The sequence below is a fragment of the Dreissena polymorpha genome, chromosome 2, assembly GCF_020536995.1.
Source record: "Dreissena polymorpha isolate Duluth1 chromosome 2, UMN_Dpol_1.0, whole genome shotgun sequence".
NCBI classification, from domain to species: Eukaryota; Metazoa; Mollusca; class Bivalvia; order Myida; family Dreissenidae; genus Dreissena; species Dreissena polymorpha.
The window spans coordinates 61728875-61744741 of NC_068356.1; the positions used below are offsets into that span (position 1 = coordinate 61728875).

Below are 15867 nucleotides of genomic sequence, written 5' to 3' on the forward strand. Positions count from 1 at the left end.
TATTGAAGAGGAAAGTGCCACTGAATAGCGATATGTTGTTATCAATTGTTTGGCAGTGTACATCCGAACAGAGGTGTTAGAAATGTGAGCAAGTGCCTTAGGTACTTAGTATTAATTTGCATGCATACAACAACAAATCGATTATGTTTTTGCCACGGCTTTTATCAACTCATCACCAGCTTTTATAAAGTATTATTTTTTATTCAGCAAAATTACACATTTTACCGCGAGAACTAAGAAAATTCACAAAAACTAAACCACGTTTTCAGGAAAGTTATTAAATTATTTGATTCGTACCAACCAAGACGTGATATGACTGGTGAGCATTGTATTTGATTTTATTTACAATTGTGGAAAGGTGCAAAACATTTAAAACAACAACATATAATAATATTGTATCGACGAATATTAATGTCCGCAATAGCACCAGGACTTGTTTATTTTTCAAAACTTGTTGAAAAACAATCGGCGACGCTATACTTGCATATCACAAATAGTGACTTTATTGTGCTTGATCTGGCACTTGAGTTAAAAAGCAACTGAAAGACGGTCACAGATTTTCATCGCATTCGTGCATAGTGTGAACAGAGCCTTAGATACCTAATATAGGAACTTAATATATATATATATAACTTGACAAAACTAAAGTCAGTCACCTTACATTTAAACTTAAATAATTAGCATGTGTATTTGTTTGATTGGAGTTCAAGGTATATGTGTTTTAAATTATTTAAAGTTCCAATTTTCGAATGTTTTCTATCAGTCGCTTAACTTGCTGCATACCACTGTCTGTATAGTATAAAGGTATCAATGTCGAAAGCCAACCTACTTTCAGGTCTTTTCTCTTAATGTTGCATAAAAGTGGCACAAATCGATGTTGTTGGTCATGTCTTAAATCCATCAAATCCATCACTAATGTAGTTTCACCTTGATACAAATGTATCTTGTCTAGTTTGAAGTTTGGAGTGATGACAAAGATTACACATCTGTACTCATTCATCATTTGATCAAGGCATGATAATTGCCCATGATTAAAACCGACATCGGCAAACACGTCTACTAATGGCCGGATATTAACGCCACACACACCGTCTATCTTGTCTTTCACCTCCCTGGCTAATACTGCATCGTCCTCCGCGTGTAAAATTAAAAAGTCCTTCATACCTATATTAAAATATAAAAAGGCAATAACATAAATAATGTCGGCAAAGTATTTGATTTGACATAAAGTATTTTATAAACGTATACTATACATATCCTATATATTTTATTTGATTAAGCGTTACCAAAAGCTTTGTCTCAAAAGCAGTACAATTTAGGTATTGTATTCCGGAAATTAATTATCATTTATATTAATTGAATATGAAGTACACATTGTACTTTTCAATATATGGTCTTCCTTGTAATGTCATGTCATAACCCTTTTCTTTTTGTGGGAATTGTGTCATCTGTCCTGCGTGATTCACCGATGAAGGCTAATTAAATCATAGTTATGTTCAATCATAATCATACATTATTCCACAAGCTTGCCATTGGTCGTCCAAGATAAATGTGCTTATTTCAGTATGCTTGCATTTAGCCACATAACTAAATTGTGTGCGATTAAAAAAAAAAGAACTATTGTATTGTTTTTAATAGCATTATTTAAATCCTTGTATTAATAAATACGTGTGAAATTAGTAGTTTATTTTCGTATTTCATTATATGACTCGTTTTGTTCTGTTTGTAACTTTTTATTTTCTTTAAATCTGGTCTTTTTGCTGTCAGTTTACTATACTGGTTTATGTGAGAATATGTTGGTATAAACATGAATAGACCTTTTGGCGACCATGCATCCCCCTACCCAACTTTCTTTGCATTTAACACTTATGCAAACAAATAATCGTATTAAACGATCAAGAGTTATGCAGTTAAGTACCTTATTGGCAAATTATGCACAGTACAAAACATATTGTTTTAAAAAAATGGCAGTTTTTAAATAAACGTTTATCAGTAACCCAAAAGGTACGTGTTGACGGAATGCGATTGATATGCATCAAAACTAAAATTATCTTTTGGTATTGTAAATATGTTACATTATAGTGCGACCCTTTTCCAGTGAATCAGAACTAATTAAGGTATATATATATGCCATCGTGCGTGATACCCAAGACTAACCTCAGAAAAGTAATTATACAGTAAAAACACCTAATACATAAGCGTATTATTAATCAGACATTCAATTTAAATAACGCTATATATTAGTAAGTTCTTTGTTTGATATTATTCATTACCTTATTACATCATTAAAGTTAGTAAATTGGTAAAACAAAGTGTTTGATCACCATTTGTTCCAGTTGGATCGTTCACCACTACGTGTACAGAATCAACCTGTCCTTCTTTCTGGCCGGATAGTGGTACAAGCGGCTTTAATTCTAAACAAACACAATTTTAAGAACGTAAAGGAATAAGTAAATTTTAATTATATACATGAATGCTAAAATGGCATTCGAACAAAGCGCATTTTTATGCACATTAGTCATACTACTCAGAGTAACGATAGTTCAGTTTTATGCATGTAGGAAGCAATTGAATATTTCATGAGTTTGCTATTTTTATTGAATACAAATTGTTCGGTAAGTTTATGGTGTTCGACTGCAAAAATATTAACCTTAATGTTAATATTATGCATATTTCATTTTCGTCAGTTATCAGTTTAAAGTGCAAGATATTGTTTTCATGACCTTAACATATGCAAAGAAGTGGTCGAACAATCGATACAGTTTCTAATATAAGGAATAATAAACGTGCCTTTTCGCTTAACTTGGAGGTCATTTTGCTACATTTTTAACGAAATTTCCAATGAGCAATCAAAGCTTACGATATGAATACACAATAGCAAAGGATTTACATAATAGCTTATTTACCTGTAGATGGGTTACCGTTACCACAATAATTTCCGCTCTGGCTCTGCATTTCATTTTGTTTCCGAGGTTGACGGAACTTAGCTAATTTTGATTCTGTATAATACACAAGAAATATATATAATCATGTTCGTAAATGGAATGGTATTATTAAAAACGTACTTCTTTTTATCCATAAAAACTACAAACATACACTATGTATAAATGCGTTTACAAAATAATATATTATTATTATTATTGTCCGTGCCAATGTTTTACCTTACTTATAAAGTACTTTATAATAGCATGCTAAGTGTCATTTAATGGGCAATAACACAATATAGGTACTTTTCATGTAATTTGTCAGGGAACTTTAAACTATTTTTAAAATAAATTTGTGGTTAAATATTTTCCTCACGAAAAAGAATGTCAGTTTCGGAACAAGACGTGACAAACTTAACTCTGTAAGTGCGCGTGAGGTCATCTCATTCATTTTAATATTTGTCAGGGAACTTTAAACTAACAACACATATTAAAATCAATGAGATGACCTTTTTCAAACCAATTTATGCATGATCTACAAATACATACTCTAAACATAAACCCACACATTCACAAACAAGTCATAATAACAAATTACACCATGCATTTATCAAACCATCTTAACTAAATTTAATCAAAACAAAACATCACAAATGAAAACATTTTATCAATGAAAGTAAAATAGCATCCACTAGCCTAGTACGTGCAATTTTCTCACACCATTCCCCTTAATCGATAACTTGACATTAACGAGCAACCAAACTGGCTGTTAATCAATTCCATTTTATAAGCCATTTGACACCCGGAGCATGATACACATGTCAGTTTAATTTAAATTTCTAGCATCCGCGGGGTAAGCGCCACGTGTGCTGTCTCGAATGAACACCATTAAATTACATGCTTATTTAGCAATGCATTTACACCATTTTGAAATCATTAAATTTCTCAGGCATTTTCCGGACGCTTATCGGTCTGTCCGCATTAATTTGGCAATGTTCACTGGTAGAATTGTTTACATTTGAGTCTGTCTGAGGGCTTCGTTCATTCATTTTTTTTCATATGCGTTACATTTCGGCGGTACTCTGTACCATCAGCATCGGCACGTGTAACTGTGTACTTATCGGAACTGAACGGAGTGTCGAGTTTATTGTTTCTATTTTCTTCAGAAGAACCTTGTCGCCTGGTACAATAACGTATTAATTTCAGGAACACTTATCTAACGACCGAACAACATCTCAGCAGGTGATATGCCCGTTACTGAATGGGGTGTCCTTCGATACACTTATCAGGTTATCATCGAGGTCTAATCGCCAATTACGATTTTGACTTTGAGATATGCGTAATCGCTTTAGTATTAAACGGTTCTGACGTTCAACCTCCCCATTTGCTTGCAACCACATGGGAGTATTTCGCCTGTGTTCGATTCCTTGCGACTGCAAATAGTTTTCGAAATGCTCGCAAACAAAACTCCCAGCATTGTCTGCACGTAGAGATAATGGCAAGCCATGCGTCAAAAAGCATTTTCTTAATATTGACACTAGTTTTTCGCTTGTTATTACTTTGATGACTTCAAGCTCAACATATCTACTGTAAAGTCTAATACGCGTTTGCGTAATTCTCGCGGGACAACGATTCGCGTACCCCTAAGTACTACGTAACCAAATACACACAGTTCATCTTTGATATGTATGAACTGATTTTGCTCGTGTTTATCCCACGTCCCGTTCGTCACGCTTTCACGTAATCTGCATATCTCAGCATCACGAAATGATACCTCTTCTATTTCTCGAGCGGTCATAGCACTGGGTGTTGCTTCGCGCGCAACACATTTAATGTATTCGTGGTCATCTACACTGTCTATTGTCCTAGGACTGTGCTTGAGCGGGAGTTGCGACAGTGCGTCTGCAATGTTGTCTTGACCGTTCACATGTTTAACCGTAAATCGGTACGGTTGCAGCCTAAGAACCCGTCGCTCAAGTCTAGCGCACGGTTTTGACCTTGGTCCATAAATGTATTCAAGTGGCTTGTGGTAAGTAAGAAGCTTGAACTCGATACCATAAAGCCATGGATGAAAACGCTCTAATGCCCACACTACGCTTAACCCCCCTTTTTCAGTTTGTGAGTATCTCCTCTCAACATCAGTTAAGCTCCTACTGGCATTACTTATTACGCGGGTTTCGCCACTTTGAACCTGCACGGGCACAGCACCTAGTCCTACTGGACTCGCATCGACTATGACCTTTGTCGGCGCGGTTTTATCGTAATATTCCCAATGTTTCGGCACATGCTAGTCTCCTTTTTTATTCTTTGAACGCGTCCTGTTGAGACCGACCCCATTTAAACACCGTTTTCTTTCTTAACAGATTATTTAACGGCGCAGAAATCGTGGACAGATTCGGAATGAATCTTGAGCAAAAATTCACTAAACCGAGGAAACTTCGAACCTCGCTCGCGTTCCGCGGCTCAGGCACGTTTACTATAGCATCGACCTTGACCTGCGTTGCCCCTATCCCTCTCTCAGACAGCTCATGACCAATAAACACTAACTTATACATGTAAAATTGACATTTTTTCCTTGTTTAGTGTAAACCCGTTGTCTCTCAGTACACGTAGCACATTATTTAAACGCTTATCATGTTGTTCTTTCGTGGCAGTATTTACAATAATGTCATCGGCAATGCTGGTAACACCCTCACAGCCTTGCAATATTTGCTGCACAATCATCTGGTACATTTCTGGAGCACATGTTATTCCAAACATTAAACGTTTATACCTGTATAGTCCACTGTGTGTTGTAAACGTTGTGATTTCTCGCGATTCTGGGGACAGTTCAATTTGATGATACGCGTTTTTAATGTCCAGTTTGCTGAAATACTTGCTGTTATTCATTTCCTGCAACACTTCGTACACTGTTGGTATCGGATACCAAGTCCTTTGTATGGCTCTGTTTGCCTGCTTCAATTCAACACAAAGTCGGATGTCGCCATCATTTTTTGGTATTGTGACGACAGGTGACACCCACTTCGACCGTTCACTTACGGGTTCAATGACATCTGAGTCGAGTAATTCTTTAATCTTAGCTCCCAACTTCTCCCGTAACTGATATGGCACACGTCTGGTCGGTTGCACTATAGGTTTTACAGCCTAGTCAATGGGCACTTCAAGGTGATAACCTTCCAGTTTTCCAAGTCCCGTAAATAATTCTTTGTAATTATTAACAACATCTGATATTTCTGGGGTTTCCATTTGACGCACTATTTTGAGAACGCCAAGTCGCATAGCTGTATCACAGCTTAATTAGGATTGTCCAGATCCCTTAATGACAACAAAATTAATTTTGCATCATCTACCGCTACACCCTTGTGAACAATTGTTGACCAAAATACACCAGCAGTTTTCAGTGGTTCCTTAGATCCATAGGCATACAGTTCTATTTTCCATGGCTCGTCCCTGCATTGTATGTCATTTCGTTTCAAGAACTTTCACGTTTTCCTATCCACAATGCCTTTATTTGTACACCAACAATTTCGACCACTATCGATGTTGTTGTCGGGTACTTATTTTGTACAGTAAACGTGAACGGTCCGTCCTCTGTTGTGTTCCCAATTTTACGCACAGTTGGCGGCTTCTTTTTCGACTTTTCACCCGATCAGCATTTAATCGCAAAATGTCCTACCTTGCCACACTTATTGCAGTGCTTTCCACGCGCCGGACACGTCCCGTCTTTTGCAACATGACCCCGTTTACCACATTTAAAACATTGAACGTCATTTTGTACACGATTTTTCCGTGTAAACGTACCTTTTGTTGTTCGGTTTGTTGTTGTGTTAACCGACTGTGGGTTTTGCTCTATGCATTTTGCCTGATGTTCGGCATATTCTAATGTTCTCGCAATGGAACGCAATTCTGTCAGGGTTAAATCACGTCCTTTTTGAAGAAGTTTCCGTCTTAGCTCACATGAGTTGCATTTTTCAATCACTTGATCTCTGATTTGTTCATCTGTGTTATCAAATCCACACGTCTCAGCTTTCTTTCGCAACCGTGTAATATATTGATTTACGGATTCTGTCGGCGACTGATCTAACTTCCGGAACATATGTCTTTCGTAAGGAACATTCGCTTGTGGTGCGAAATGCTTGTCTAACGCATCAACAGGTCATTGTCTTTAATTCCTTTCCCGACAACATACAATTCGAACGCTCGAAACCACCGTTTCCACTTTGCCGCTAATCCCGACGGCTCACCATGCGCATCGAATCGGGGCAAATAGTCGTTTTCTTTTTCCATCATTTAAGACAAGTTAATTGAACGTTTTATATCCTCGTCGCCAATTGTAGTGTTTCTTCTACATGATAGTACACTATTTATCACCATTAAAGAAACTCCATTTTAGGAACAACCACCATTGAAAGTTATACTGGTTTTATTTACATCCGTACTCGTCAAGCATACAAAACAGTCTGTCGGTGTACATGCTATCATAGAGGCATTCATGCCGGAGGCGTGTCCTGCAAGTAGGCGTGGCCAGTGCAAGCTACACCACATATAGTAAAACCAAGTAGCATTAATTGATGCAAATCTCAGGCTTATTGCCTAGGTTTTATCGTCGTCGTTTGGGTTAAAACGTTCAATTCAAAAGTCTTTACCACTTCCAAATAAAAAGCTAATTTGAAATTGAGATTATTCCTCTGCACTTAACTCTGGCTTTAGGAAAATAAACGTCCAAGACAAGTTATTAGACTAATTTCCAAGTATTATTTTAGCGGTCCCATGCAGAACTCACGTTTTTGTGTTGGTGCCCACCCAGCTGCAGTGTTGTAACCGCGGTTATGGGGTGTTTGTATATCAACGATTTTATACTAGCGTAATTAACGTATCGATGTGGAGTTGTTTACGATTATTTTTTACTTCTTTTAATAGTAAATGAACTTTTCAAACATGATTGCAACATTGGTAACGAAAATCATTACGCAGTAAGGTCAGTCTTGCGCGATGTTTAAAGTAAACAACCTAATGACAAGCTTAAACGTAATGACAAACTATAGACAACATCTTCAGAATTTCTTTAAAATTCACGTTTGTGCCTTGTATCTATTCTGTAAATACAGTAACACTATTTAACTTATAATTCAAAATAAGGTATGGTACAATTGCTATTTATACGGTTTCTATTTACCTTCAAATAAAGGTATATATCGTCGGTTTAACCATAGTACCACACAAATAACAGCTAATATAACGACGCCAGTTACTGATCCAATTAAAATTCCGGCTTTATAGTTGTTACTTTGTCCTTCAACATTTGTCGTTTCGGTAACACCATCTGTAATGCATGGAAATAAGGCAAATTTAAACTGGCATGCAGTGTACGTGAACAAATACACTGTAATGTATGACTTCTTAATTATGTACGTTATTCCGGCATGCACGGAAATAATCAGCCACCGTTCCAAAAGCGTTTAAAATTTCGCAATAAAATTAAAATGGTTAACAAAGACATCTTCTTATTTACCAAAACTCATCAAAATTATCGAGAATCATGTTCTTTTATCAGGATTTTATTTAGCAGTCTCGTTAACCCATCCATTCAGTCACGTTGAAAATGAAAACAAACAATGTGTCCTTCAATAGTATTAATATGGTACAGAATAATGCATTTCTATCTGATTAATTTCAATTAAAATTACTTACTGACATTACTATTACACTATCACATACACCAATGTGTCTGTATACACAAATATTTACTTTTTGAATTATCCCCCTTTGATTAGCATGAAATTGATATTTGAATTTATTTTAATATTGTCAACGTATTATTTATCATCAAATTTTTGAACTATTTTGATACATACACAAACACAATTAGTATAAATTTTACATTTGTAAACCAGTCTTAATCATTCAGGAAAAATGTCGAATGAGTCCACATTTCTGGTAACTCTTTCGATAATGGCATTACACATATACCAGTAAGAAGTACTGTACGTATGCAAACAGTGCACAAACCTGAATATGTATGGTTCAGTAGCAAACAGTCATAAGGAAGCGCTAGGTGAGTGGATGGAGCCTTAATATACGGATCGAAGCATGACACAAGCAGGTCTTCTGAATGATTCCGGATACTCAGAATAGTTACTGTCGATGTACGATGAACGTCATGCTTTTCTGAAATTAAATATGTATTATAATTATAAACAAATGAAATTTATGGGACGAAACATCACATAACAACGAGAATGCATAACAGTTCTGACCGTGTACCTTTTTATCGTATTTGATTCAATATCGCTTATTTTAATACATTGCTACTACGTTAAGTGCATTTTAAATACCTAATGGATACTTCTTTGCTTTCGTTATAATATCGTGCAATATTTTCTCAGTGAAGTAAGAACATATATATTTTCATGCGCGATTGTGGAATTAAAAAAAACACACACACATAATATACGTTTGCTTTCGGGGCTTTGCTATGAAATAGTTTTACTATTTTCACGTGAGAATGCGATTTTTGTATGAATGCTTTTTGCCAAAGAATGTTGATATCTTTGATTAATTTAAGATTAAATCAAAGTTAAAAAAAACTATGATTGATATATTGATAATGCTACAATACATTAAACATGATAGGAGTCGGATATGATAATAATCATCGTTCGTTATATTGCAACATTTAAAATATTCAACTGTTTACAAGTAGAAACGAAAAATGATCAATCAACGAATTAAAATAGGTACCAATAGACTTTACGCAATAACATGTCAACACATATAACACCTTATAGCCATTGCCTCAAACATTAAGCAAGAATAATTGAAATAAATAAATAAAAGCATGAATAATGTAACTTACCAATCAAAATACCTGGATCAAGAATACAGTCTGTTAAGTTATTAATGCATTGTACTACTTCTATTATTATCTTGGATGCCCGACGAGAAATCTCGCATGTAACTGTTCCGTTTGTTTGCACTTCGACGTAAATCTCCTGGTGTGAGGTTACAGTGCAATTAAGGGGAATTGCGCTTGACTGTCTCGAACCTTATGAAATGAAATAAATCGAGATATAAATCGTTCTACTTCAATATTTATGCACGGCTGTACTGACAAAAACGCACTACAACGAATACATCTACAACTACTGCTCTTACGTCTACTACTACTACTACTACTACTACTACTACTACTACTACTGCTACTACTGCTGCTACTGCTACTGTTACTGCTACTACTACAACTGATTCTTCTTCTACTACTACTACTACTACTAGTACTACTACTAGTACTACTACTACTACTACTACTACTACTACTACTACTACTACTACTACTACTACTACTACTACTACTACTACTACTACTACAAACTACTATTACTACTACTACTGCTGCTGCTTCTTCTGATTCTTCTGCTACGTCATATGCTGCCACTACTTTTACTACTACTTCTACTACTACTTCTACTTCTACTACTACTTTTATAATGACTACTACTACTACTACTACTACTACTACTACTACTACTACTACTACTACTACTACTACTACTACTACTACTATAACTACTACTACCACTACTACTACTACTACTTTTACTACTACTACTACTACTACTATTACTATTACTACTACTACTACTACTACTACTACTACTACTACTACTACTACTACTACTACTACTACTACTACGACTACTACTACAACTACTACTACTTCTTCTGCTACTACTGCTACGACGACGACTTCTACTACTAATTCTAAAAATAATTATTATAATAACAAAAGTTTCGCGGTCGGAGACTTTTGCCCCCCTCACAAAAAAGGGCCGTGACACAGGACTTTTTGTATCACAGTGACCTGGACCTTTAAACTAGTGACCCCAATTTCAACAGAGGTCATCTATTCTCCAAGGCCAATGCACATGTGAAGTATCAAGTCAATCGGTCAATTCGTTGACGAGTAATTGATCGGAAACGGTTTTCACACTTATTGTGATAGTTACCTTAACCTTTGACCTAGTGACCCAAATTTCAATAACGGTTATCTACTGTCCAGGTCATTGCACATGTGAAGTATCAAGCCAACCGGTCAATTCATTGACGATTTTTTGATCGGAAATGATTGTCCTACTTATTGTGATAGTGACCTTGACATTTGACCTAGTGAATAAAGTTTCAACAGGGGTCATCTACTGTCCAGTGTCAATACACATGTGAAGTATCAAGCCAATCGATCAATTTGTTAAAGAGTTATTGATCGGAAACGAACTGGTCTACCGACAGACCGTCCGACCGACCGACATCCAGCAAAATAATATGCCCCCACTTCTTCGAAGGAGGGAGGGGGCATAGTAATAATAATAATAATAATGAAAATAGAGACAATGAAGGTAGTGTTTCAAATAATCTCACCAATTGAAAATATTGCAATACACACAAGAAGCACATTTGCTGAGTTCATTTTCTGAAAGAAAACAAAATATGATATTCATATATGCATATAGCGCAACAAGTTTTTTTTATAACAATGCCCATTATTGAGATTGTTGTTAATTTGTTTGCAATTATTATATTTTATTAACGAGATGTTGTAAAGTATTTTATCCTACAGCGAAATGATTTTATACAACACAATACGACTCATAAAGAAAAAAAAAGGTTTTCTCCACAGATATTTTTAGATAAGGCTTATCTCACATTTATTTTTAGAACAGGTACATAGGGACTAATTGTTTGGCCTTTCACCCCTGATTGCGTCACTCAGGTCATTGGGTACGCAGTCGTTTAACGAGTTTAACTAGTGTGTGCGTTTACGATGGATTATTATAATTTATTTTATGCTTTCCGGTGGTTTATAGAGAAATATCAGTGAATTAAAACTGATAATTTCACTGTTTCAAACAATAAAAATTATCAGTAAAAATTATTGATAATTTTCACTGTTTACTGTGAAATGACGTCATTTTTTTGACGAAATAACGTCATTATCCCAGCGAAATTATTTAGTTAAACTCTTAAAAAAAAAGTATATAAACTGTGAAAAAAAGGATAAAATAAAAAGAAAATGTGTTGGTTTCGGTGGAATATCGATTTAAATTCACTCTTGATCATATAAAAATAATATTTTCTATGATCACTCGTGAATTAAAATCGATATTCCACCGAATCCAACAAATATCCTCTATATTATGAATGTGAATAACAGTGTTGGTATATAAACTGGAATGAAACTGGTGAGACTGCATTTTCGATTTCGTTAAAATGTCGTATTTACTCGAATAACGCGATGTTTTGTTGAACAATTGATGGATTAAATTTAATAAAAATGTCAGTGAACTGTTCATTAACTTTTCGAAGGAAATCGATGTTGAATAAAAAGGGTATTTTCTTTGATGTGTAAGTCGTTCCTGTGTCAGTCGATCAAAAAATGTCTATCCACAAAGAATTGCCTGCTTACATCCAGTGCATTAAAATGAAAAAGATAAATTGCGTTGAAGAAATGTGTCCAGAATTGTAACTCATCATGGAAGCAAATTTAAACTATACGCAAATAAACATTGTCATAACACAACTTCGGTGAGTAGAACAATAACCAGTTGATGTTTTCCTTTTAATGTCAGTAAGTAAAAATTGTGAAAAAAAGAAGAGTTGTTTATAGACTAAAATTAACAATATCGGCGGGGATAAATGCTGAGTCATGCTTCACGTACGTGTCTAAACATTTGGTAAATTTTAAAAGGGCAGCCATTTTAGTTTTTTGGTACAGTGATGAAACAAAAATTGTAGTTTGAACACAACCGTCTGTGTTCTACTTGAGTGTGTAACATTTGGAACGCTGATTAAATTTGAATCGAGGCGTATAGCGATATTTTGTCTCGTTACTTTTCTTTTACGTGGAATTCTTAAGGACTATTTCGAATACCTTAAACGGGAAAGATCACAATTAATATAACTACGCAATGTTAGATTCAGTTATTTTAATGTGTTTTTGATTTTATTTTATTAATAAAGACCACTATTTTGATTACATCAGGAATAAATTAAAAAAACAATATTGTAGGATAAATATAATACTATGTTAGTGTGATTGTGTGCTAAAATTTATCCCACTCGTCTCAGAAAGGCTTACAAGGCTGGCAAGCCTCGCCACGTAAACCTTTCTTCACTTTAAGTACACAATCACAATAACATAGTATTCAATATCAACATATTTCCCACGATACTCATCAATTTAAACTACTCATGAATAGAAGTATTATTCGGACAAATTTCATTTCTCAGTGTTGGGTAATATGTTCAAGGCAACCAATATAAAGATTTGCCAAAAAAATGTGTTTCTTAAAAGAAAAAGTTTACCTGAGATTGGGGAAAAGGGAAGTATCAAGAATGGAAATACAATCCATTTTATAAATTTAATTGTGTGTACAATACGTGAAGCCGTGTGGTGTGATTATTACACGCTTTTTACAGCTTGAACTTTTTAACTTAGATTTTGTAAAAAAAAAGAATTCCCGAGGTTAAGATTGCAGGGTAGTGTCGTCCAACAATTGTACAACATTCATTAAACAATTTTCATGAAAGTGATTTTATTTGAAAAAGGGAATAAAAGCCTAAGCAACCCTGACCTGGACACAACTCATTCTTGATCATATTCAAATATAAGTTATCTGTGAATGATATTCTATAACAAAAGTTATAATCTGTACTGAAAAGCGCTGTTGAATAAGTATTGCTGACTATTATTCCACCCATCTGACAAACGATTAAAAGCCAGATATTGATATGTAGCCGGAAAACATTGATCCAATACCAGAGATTTAATTTAGCATAATGAAAACGCATTTCATGTATCGGCTTTACGTTATAATTATGATTATGTCAGATTTTCATGCGGAAACTAATATATGTATCATAAGGGTGTAGTAGATTATTCGTACACAAATGTAAGCGTCAGTCATTGGTGAACTATATTAGGTGTCTTTGTATACAGTTTCCAGTGTGCAGGATCACAAGACTTTGTGGGGATACTAATGAAACGTTGATGGATGTAAACACAACGGTAAGTTATGCTTTTTTTCAAATAACTTTTTAAAACAATTTTTCTTAAGAATTTCATCAAGTGCATAAAATACAGATTTTTATGCTGCTTATGACAATGTGAAATACATCGGAATTACTTTGTGCAAAACGCATGTGTTCTTGTTCAAAAATTCGATTAATACTACACGGTTATGCTTCACGCAACGTTAAATTTCGTCACCGAGTTCAGCCGTATTCAATGATTTATTCTTCTACCTTAAGATATCGGCACACTTTGCAATAAAAACTGTACTTTATGCACTAAAGAGTTATGCAAATGTATTTCAATAGCTTAAGATATTTGCAAAAATAAAGTTCTTAACGGTGTGTTTACATTCTGTCCAGCCCGTGTGTAAACCCATGAAAACCCCGTTGATACTGCGCACTGCTTCAGCACTATAGATCCATTCACTACTGAGTATACGAGCTGAAATAAGTTTTCTATATTTAGCAACAGTGTCATTCATTTCACCCTTTCCTTTGTTTGCATTGTGTTTTTCAACGTGTCAGTATTTCGTGTCAGGTGTATTTCCATGCTATAGATAACACTCTGGATTCCCATTACTTGCCTCCTGTACACATCATATTGTATTTAACGACCGCTTGAAACAAATGTTCAAAACACCACGCGCTTGAGATTAAAATAATAAAATGGGTTTTCCGAATGTAGCGTTGAAGGTCATACCCGCTATAGGTTTCATATACATGTATGATCTGTCAGTGTTGTTAAACGCTTGACTTTGCAAAAAAAATAATTCCAAGCGCTGTAATAGTTGTGTTATTTTCTCACTTAAATTAAGAAATATTGTGTGTGGCTTAGTCTAGAAAACGAGACTAAAGTCACGAGTATACGCATTATAAATTGTATAGTATCACCTCTTCAGGTGCAATATTTACTTCATTGGTAATTCCAAGCAAAATTCACATTAAAATTAGAATACAATGTCAAAAATAGACCAAACATTGGCCTCACAATATTATGGCTCTCCCTAAAAAGCAGTCCTAATAATATTCACATAATTACAATATGTTACGAAAACGACAGGTCGACTATGGATGTTTAGTCTGCATGTTGAAATAATATAGGTATTGCTTAGACAAACGTTATGGATCGACTATTGTCGTTCTTCATTGACATCACACAGAAAAAAGATATAATAATTCAGAATATCAAACCTCAAAAAGTATACCGCAACACTCCAACAATAGATTCCAAACTATTTTCTAAACACTAACACGTTGTCTGCTCTTACACAATAAACTTTCTTCCGCTAGCCTATTGTAGTGTATTTACATAACCAGCATAAACCAATACTTCCTCTCAAGAAGAATGACCGTGCTTAGAGTGCGACAAAGTTTGAGTTGAAAATAAAGCTACACTATAAAAGCTGATATCCTCTCAAACCAATTTTTACAATTCGAATAAGTATCGTTTAAAAAATAGTCGATTCTTCCAGCAAGAATATACGTTTTGCTTAATCCCATTATGTGTTAATCACGTATGTGAAGTTGTTTTAATTTCAATTTATAGAAAATATTCGATTCTGCCAGCAAGAAATATACGTTTTGCTTAATCCCGCTAGGTGTCAATTAACGTGTGTGAAGTTGTTTTTAATTTTAATTTACTCTTTTTTGCTTCGGACTGATTGTTCTTATCAATAATGCACGCTGTCTCCTTTTACATATCGCAATATGTGCATGAATCAATTGCGGCATAACTAATCAAAGCGCTGAAGGCACTAAATTTGTTCGCTGTTGTATAATCTTAGACGCAACTCAGTTTTCAAAGTTATATGTTATAGCTTTTTATATCGCAAGTTTGAAATGACCACAACCCATTCAAATTTATAAAGAGTGTGTC

At 34.8% G+C, this 15867-nt stretch overlaps 1 protein-coding gene across 1 annotated transcript; it reads right to left on the bottom strand.

The window, feature by feature from the left end:
- Nucleotides 1–388: 388 nt before the first annotated feature.
- LOC127867277 (uncharacterized) lies at nucleotides 389–15354 on the bottom strand. Its single transcript, XM_052408331.1, has 8 exons — nucleotides 15183–15354; nucleotides 11340–11391; nucleotides 9781–9969; nucleotides 8934–9092; nucleotides 8101–8247; nucleotides 2907–2999; nucleotides 2325–2414; nucleotides 389–1164 (listed from the first exon to the last, which is right to left on the bottom strand). Exons 2-8 carry the CDS (start codon nucleotides 11386–11388, stop codon nucleotides 731–733), a joined length of 1161 nt encoding a protein of 386 aa, XP_052264291.1. The 5' UTR covers nucleotides 11389–11391; nucleotides 15183–15354; the 3' UTR covers nucleotides 389–730.
- Between the last annotated feature and the right edge of the window lie 513 nt (nucleotides 15355–15867).